General features: G+C 42.0%; 1 protein-coding gene across 3 annotated transcripts in view; it reads right to left on the reverse strand.

The window, feature by feature from the left end:
- PRPF18 (pre-mRNA processing factor 18) overlaps nucleotides 1–7650 on the reverse strand; it is a 58051-nt gene extending 50401 nt beyond the window's left edge. Inside the window, exon 1 of one of the 3 annotated variants that reach the window (XR_004348548.1) lies at nucleotides 7236–7650. Coding sequence is in view for 2 of the 3 variants with exons in the window: in XM_032623436.1 (XP_032479327.1) it covers nucleotides 7236–7301 (66 nt within the window). In the remaining variant the exon portion in view is untranslated. The remainder of the gene's footprint in view (nucleotides 1–7235) is intronic. The other 2 variants (XM_032623436.1, XM_032623437.1) reach the window with 2 other exon arrangements.
- Nucleotides 7651–8081: the final 431 nt, after the last annotated feature.

The raw sequence follows: 8081 nt of genomic DNA on the forward strand, positions 1-8081 counted from the left end.
GTGGGTAGGGCACAGGTGGGGCAGGAAAGCAGGATCACAAAGGGGCACAAGGAAACTCTGGGGTGAGATGAACATGTTCACTCTCTTCACTGTGGTGACAGCATCCAGGTGTAAACATGGCAAAACTCACCGAACTGTACACTTCAAATATGTACGGTTTACTGTGTGTCAATTATACCTCAATAAAGCTGCTTAAAAAATAAACAGCACAATATGGAAGCAACCAAAGTGTCCATCAACAAATGAATGGATAAAGAAGATGTGGTATATATACACAATGAAATACTACTCAGCCATAAAAAAGAATAAAATTTTGCCATTTGCAGCAACATGGATGGACTTGGAGGGCATTTCCTAAGTGAAACAGACAAAGACAACTACCGTATGATATCACTTGTATGTGGAATCTAAAAAGTACAACAAACTAGTGAATATTTTAAAAAAACAGACTCACAGATATAATAGAGAACAAACTAGTGGTTACCAGTGGAGAGAGGAGAAGGGGGAGGGCAATATAATGGGAGGGGAGTAAGAGGTACAAACTATTAGGTATAAAATAAGCTACAAGGATGTATTGTACAACACAGGGAATAGAGCCATTACTTTATAATAACTATAAATGGAATACAGCCTTTAAAAATTGTGAATCACTGTATTGTATACCTGTAACTTATATAATATTTACAGCAACTATACTTCAATAAAAATAAAATTAAATTAAATACAGTGGTAGCATTTACACTGCCTGACATTACAACTCACCAGAATGCGACAGCAATCGAGACAGTGTGGCACGGGCACAAGGATCAACAAACAGATTAGGACAAGGGAGCAGAGCACCCAGAACGCAGCCACAGTTAAACTATTACTGATTTTTGATGATTCCAAAAGCAACCAAAGGGAAAAGAAAAATATTTTCAATAAATGGTGCTGGAACAAATGGATAATCACATGGAAAACAATAAACCACACCCCTACCTCCCATCATACAAAGAAACTGATTCAAAAAAAATTTTAACTGTCTTTTATAAAACATGAAATCATAAAGCTTTTAGCTCTTATAATAAGAGTATCTTGGGCTTCTCTGGTGGTGCAGTGGTTAAGAATCCGCCTGCCAATGCAGGAGACATGGGTTCGATCCCTGGTCCGGGAAGATCCCACGTATCACAAAGCAACTAAGCCCATGCGTCACAACTACTGAGCCTGTGCTCTAGAGCCTGCAAGCCACAACTACTGAGCCTGCACTCTAGAGCCCATGAGCCACAACTACTGAGCCTGCGCTCTAGAGCCCACGAGCCACAACTACTGAAGCCCGCGTGCCACAACTACTGAAGTCCGTGCACCTAGAGCCCATGCTCCACAACGAGAAGCCACCGCAATGAGAAGCCCAAGCACCGCAACGAAGAGTAGCCCCCACTCGCCGCAACTAGAGAAAAGCCTGTGGGCGGCAACGAAGACCCAACGCAGCCAAGAATTAATTAATTTTAAAAAAAAGAATACCTTACTTTCCTGAGTAAATGTCTAGGAGTGGAATAGCTCGTTCACGTAGCAGGCCTATGTTTTCTTTTTAAGACATTACCAAACTGTTTTCCAACAGGTTCTACTATTTTATATGCCTAGATAGGATACAGTCAACAATCACCATGAAAAATTGCTACATTGGCTTATTACATACACCAGAGTGGCTGAAATTAAAGACTGACAACACAAACTGTTGACACAATGTAAAGATCTGAACCCTTTTACTTTGCTAGTGAAGGTGTGACACGGTCCAACCACTTTGGAAAAAGGTCTGGTGGATTTCTATAAAACTAAACCCATAATGTACACCATGACATAGCAATTCCACTCCCTAACATTTTCCTAAGAGCAATGAAAACACAAGACTTGCACAAAAGGGTCCACAGCAGATTTATTCATAATTGCTAAATCCTGGGAACAGCCCAGCTGCCCATTATCAGAAGAACAGATTAACAAACTGGGTCTATTTGTATAACAGAATACTTCTCAGCAATAAAAGGAGTAAACAACTGATACATGCAACAACATGAATAAAATTCAAAACATTATTCTCATTAAACAAAGTGGGTCATATAAGAGTACACAGTATGATCCCATTTACGTGAAGTTATAGGGCTGGCAAAACCAAGGGACAGTGGAAAGAAATCAGTACAGCAGTTTATTCTTGAGGGGAGGGGCTGACTGGAAGGTGGAATGAGGGTAGTATCTGTATCTTGATACAGACTGGGAGACACAGGCATATGCATTTGTCACAATTCACTGAATGGTAGGTACACTTATGATTTGTGTATTTTCTTCATACATAAAATTTTGCTGACATACCAAAAAAAGTATAAACAAACACTGAACACTAGTCAATGATATACACGCCAAATTATATTTTGGCAATTATGTTACATTACATTTTAGGGGTAAAGTGTATCAATGTCTGTAAATTAATCTGAAATGCATAAAGATCAGTACATTGTCTTCATGACCCTGTCTGCAGCTGGAAAACACTTGTCTATGGATTTGCTGTTCCAGAAGAGCCGCCTCACCTTTGGCCATTTCAAGTGGTTTCCCAGCCTTTTATGGTTCATCTGTGAGAGGTGAAACAGTAATGACTTAGCTTGTGAGTGCCTCTCGTCAAATTGTGGAGAAGCAGCCTTCCACTATCCTAAAATGTTCTGCCTGTTTTACTATTCTGAGGTAAAAGTACTTTGTGCATTGCTAGATGGATTGATGAATGGATATACAATGATGGAGAGACGGACAGTTACATGATAAAACAAATATATTAAAATATTAATCGCAGGTTTAATCGCAATATCTAGATGGTAGGCGTATGGGTGTTCACTGTATAATTCTTTTGAGTTTTCGGTACATTTAAATTTTTTCACAGTGAAATGCTGAGGAAAATAAATCTTCTTTGCAGATGTCAAAACATGGTATCAACATGACAAACTCCCTACCACACTGTTTTCTGACTATACCAAAAAAACCATGAAAGGCTCCTAAATGACCACTAAAGAAAGAGGCACTGGAGAGGATTACAGAAGACCGTGCAAGCAAAGCGAGGAACAAGCGTGAAGAAAGGCAAGTTCAAAGGCCTGAATAAATGAAACAGGTTTAGAACTGGAACAGCTGATTGGTGGTAGGGATAAATGGGCACAGAGATTTTCACCAGCCCAGAAATGACTGGTTCTTGACCTTTTTGTCAAAGATCGCTTTATTTTTTTTTATAAATTTATTTATTTATTTTTGGCTGCATTGGGTCTTCATTGCTGTGTGCCAGCTTTCTCTAGTTGCAGTGAGAGGGGGCTACTCCTCGTTGTGGTGCGCGGGCTTCTCATTGCAGTGGCTTCTCTTGTTGCGGAGCACGGGCTCTAGGCACACGGGCTCCGTAGTTGTGGTGCGCGGGCTCTAGAGCGCAGGCTCAGTAGCTGCGGCACACGGGCTTAGTTGCTCCGCGGCATGTAGGATCTTCCCGGACCAGGGCTCGAACCCGTGTCCCCTTCACTGGCAGGTGGATTCTTCACCACTGCGCCACCAGGGAAGCCCCAAATATCCCTTTAATAATATCATCAACAGGAGGAGGGGAAGAGGGGTCACATGTATACATACATGCTCAATTTTTTATAATATTTCAAGGAACTGATGGATACTCTGAAGTCCATCCAAAGGCTCCACTTAAGAACCCCTGTTACAGATGGCAACTGAAATCTAGAGGTGAATATGAAATTAATGTAAGAGAATTTTCAGTGTGAAGAGAAAGTAGCCTAGGCCTGAACTTTAAGGAAAACTAACATTTAAGGGATAAAAACTAAACAATAAAAAAACAAAAAAAGAAGAAGCCTGTAAAGGAGATCAGGAATAAGCAGCCTGAGAAGAAGGAGAAACAGGACGCTGTGGGGTAAGAGACGTCAAGGGAAGACTGAATAAAGTGGACCAGGGCTTCCCTGGTGGCGCAGTGGTTGAGAGTCCGCCTGCCGATGCAGAGGACACGGGTTCGTGCCCCGGGTCGGGAAGATCCCACATGCCGCAGAGCGGCTGGGCCCGTGAGCCATGGCCGCTGAGCCTGCGCGTCCGGAGCCTGTGCTCCGCAACGGGAGAGGCCCGCGTACCACAAAAAAAAAAAGAAAAAAGAAAGTGGACTAGCCGAGTGCAAATGCTGCTGAGGTTAAGAAAGCATGGAAGTCACTGCGGCCCCTGATTAGGATGGATTCAGTGCAACTGTCAGGTAGAAATCAGGTTAAGGAGTGAGTAGGAAATAAGAAGAAGCTTGGCTGTAAAGAAAAAGGACAGCTGTGTTTAAAAAAAAAAAAAAAAAAGATGGGAGAGATTTGTATGTCTCAGTGCTGCTGGAGATAAGCCAGTAGAGACTGAAGACACAGAAAGAAAGGAGACAAGTGCTTTTCAGATTCTGATGATGCTACAAAAGGTGAGAGCTGGGCTCCAACATGTAAGTGGTAGGTTTGACCCAACATACAGCCAATATCTCATCCACTTTAACAGGGGAAAGGTGAGGAATTTCTTGCCTGATGGCTTCTCTTTTCTCTGTAAAACTGAAAGTAGGTTCCTTAAAGAAAAGGACCAAGCATTACTTTTTTTAAAAAATCCTCTGTGGCACACAGTGTAGTACCTTGAATATAGGAAATATTCAAAAAATTTTGGAGAAAAAAACAAAGCTAAAATTCTACACAAAGTCCATGCTCAAAACTGAAACTAATAAAACTGCTAATTAAGCCCCACTGAGTCCTGCAATAGCCTGGCTTTCCACATAAATGAGGCTTTGCAGTTCAATGAAGACTCACCAACACCGGGGCGCCAAAGCGCTGGCATTCTAGCAGCACAGATACCGCACTTACCTCCAAGCAGTTACATCACGTAGAGCACTTAGCACAGGTGACAGGAGGTTAACAAAGGGGCTCTCACAAGCTGAGTGTTTACTATCCAACTCTCAGACTAACAATAAAAAGCTGGGACACCATGCTATCGATAGGATGGATAAACAACAAGATCCTACTGTATAGCACAGGGAACTATATTCAACACCCTGTGATAAACCATAATGAAAAAGAATATATATGTATAACTGAATCACTTTGCTGTAGAAATCACAGCAGAAATTAAACACTACATTGCGAATCAACTATAGTTAAATAAAGCTTAAAAAAAGAAAAAAAAAAAAAGCTGGGACATCACTCAAAATGACCAAAGAGGAGGTGGCGCTTCTAGAAAAACAATACAACAGAAACAGGTGTTCCCCAGCTACAGAAAAGGATAATGAAAGGATTCACTGACCCCCAACCAGAATTGTTTTTAAAAATGAAACAGGATGGATTAAAACAGTGAAACATATGATAGAATCACATGTAGTTAAGACAAGAAATGTTGCATGAAACTTTTTTCATACGTATCTGATGAAAATACAGATTTATTTCTTACTGTGGCTAGGACAGTGAAAAAAAAGATGGCTTCGTCATCTGTGGAAAGAGCATCCTAACTGCCCTATGCACCAAGCAGAGCTGTTGTAAAGCTCAAATGAGAAAGCATACTAGGGTGCTTTGCACATATGTTAATTTAATTTTAAGTAATTTAATCCTTAGATCAACCCTATCAAAACTAGTTCTATGTTCACAGGGTGGAGATAAATAAACAGCCTGTCTGTAGTGGTGAAGAGAGCAAGCTTTAGAGTGGGAGAGATGGATTGAAATTCAGGCTCTATCTCTTGCTAGCTGTGCGATTCTGTAAATCAATCTAACTTCTTTCAGCTTCAATTTCCTCATCTATAAATGCGAGTAACAGTAATTTTATGGGACTGCTGTACAAATTATATGAGGTATGAGATATGAAGCATTCTGCATAATGCTTTGCAGATTACTATTAATATTACCAGAACTATGACTTTCAGTATTTTAATCCCCATTTCATGTATTTCCTTTGCTGGTATTAATTGTAAAATCAATCTTACCTTCTGGCCAGGGTTATCTGAGTAATTAAATCTACTATCAAATTACAAAATGAAAGACATCCCAGAGAAACAGTTTATATGTGATGATAAATTAATAACAATTATGTAGAATCAGTGTTTTTGTAATTGATCACTTTTAAAGGCTGGTCTATATCCATGACAAAGAACCTGATTATGCAAACAGCCCTCTAAGCCCTGAGAGCGAGCTGAGCTCTTCGTTATTCAATTCTCCCTCTAAAGCACTTTAAATTTCAACACCTGGCTCTGACACCCACTATGCACTTCAACATCTAAATTAGCTTTTTCAAATACTCCGAAACCACTCATCAAAAGAAAAAGGCCCCTGAGTTACAGACGAAAATATCAAGGTACAACTATGGACAAGCTCTCTCCCCAGTTCCCCGCGCATTTGCTAAATAACATTCTATTTAATTAGCTCCACTTTGTTAATTGTTTTTAAAGTTTCAATAATTATGAAAGCTGCCATCGGCCAAGCTAACAATCCCAACTTACTTGCACTACATCATAAACATCAATCACACACTACACCCAAAGACCTAAGTCAGACTATTCTCAAAGTGTGGTCCACAAGACCCCTGGAGTCCTTGAGACTCTTTGAGAGGGTCCGTGAAGTCAGAACTATTTTCAGTACTAAGGTATTATTTGCCTGTTCACTCTGTTCCCATTTATACGAAGGGTGAAAAGCAATGCTTCACAAGAATCAAGACAATAGCACTAAACTACCAGCTGTCACTGATTCTTCAATGCTCAGCACTAATGGGGGAGGGGAAGCAGTTTCACTTAACTATCTTCCTTGATGAAGTAGTAAAACTATTAACTTTATTAAGTCTTGGTCCTGGACCACATCTTTGTAATATCCTGTGTGACAAAACAGGAAGTATACATAAAGCACAAACCCTTCCTAAAACGACAGAAGTGAACGGCCAGAAAAACTGGGGCACGTCCGAAGAATACCGGCAGATGGGAACGGGGATAAGGGACAGGTGAGGCGGCGGGTAAGGGAAATCGCCAAAATCTCGGGTTTTCCCGCAATCCCCACACCTCCATCCCAAAGGCTCCAAAGTGATTACCAAGGGCACAGCGGTCTAGAGGGAGCCGCTCCGGGGTAGCGGCGGGGCTCTGGCTAAACCCCATCCGGCAAGGACCCTTTCAGTACCGTTCCCCTCCCCCAGACTCCCCTCCCCCACGCAAACGCTCAGCTCCTCCGTCGCCCACGCCCCACGACCCCAAGGATCCTCACCACCAACAGGTTCCTGTCCTCCACCAGCTGCCGCTTCCGGAGGATCTCCGATTTCAGAATGTCCATCTCGCTGCCCGGGTTGAAGCTCGAGTTTTCTTCTTCTCTCTCCGGCTCCCTGAACCAAGCCTTCTCATCCAGCCAGCCGCCGCGAACCCACTACACATAGCGAGCCCAAATACCGAAAGGCAACAATTGACAGAGCCGCTTCCGGCGGAAGCTGAGGTGAGCGAGAGGAAAGAGCGCCCCAGGGCGCCTGTTGTTGACGAAGCCGCTGAGGCTTAGCGCCCCTGGCGGCACCCTCCGGCAGCGCGCTTGTAGTTTCCCATCCGTGGATACGTGAACAAACGTGGGCTGAAACACGAGTCTTCTAAATCGATGCTGCATTGTTTAATAAGTTATATACCTATGTCAACTCTACTTCAATTTTAAAAGGAGAAAAAAGTTATTATACCTACTTGTACCTGCTAGGTCAGGTGCAAAAGCTTCTTAGCAAAACACCTCAATTATGTTCATTAATGCCAGATCTTTACTTATTATACGAGAAGTCCACGTCGGAGTTCCTGAAGTTACCTGCTTGCCAAAATCAATGTGCTGGAGTGAGAAAACCCTGGACAATAATACTAGCTCAAAAGTATAGTGTTCATTGCTAGCCTGTGAAACTTCCAGTAAACTTAGGCAATTACATCCATTTAAGTCATTTCAGAAGTAGAGCTGTCTCTCCTCCCTGAGTTCTAGACTGCTCACATATCTTGGTGATAATTGAACATTCACCCCAGGAAACTGAGATGATCTCTTTGGTCACGTGTTCAGCAATCAAGATTTTCAGTGAGATGATTGGAGATGTAA

The sequence above is a fragment of the Phocoena sinus genome, chromosome 2 (genome assembly GCF_008692025.1).
Source record: "Phocoena sinus isolate mPhoSin1 chromosome 2, mPhoSin1.pri, whole genome shotgun sequence".
NCBI lineage: Eukaryota > Metazoa > Chordata > Mammalia > Artiodactyla > Phocoenidae > Phocoena > Phocoena sinus.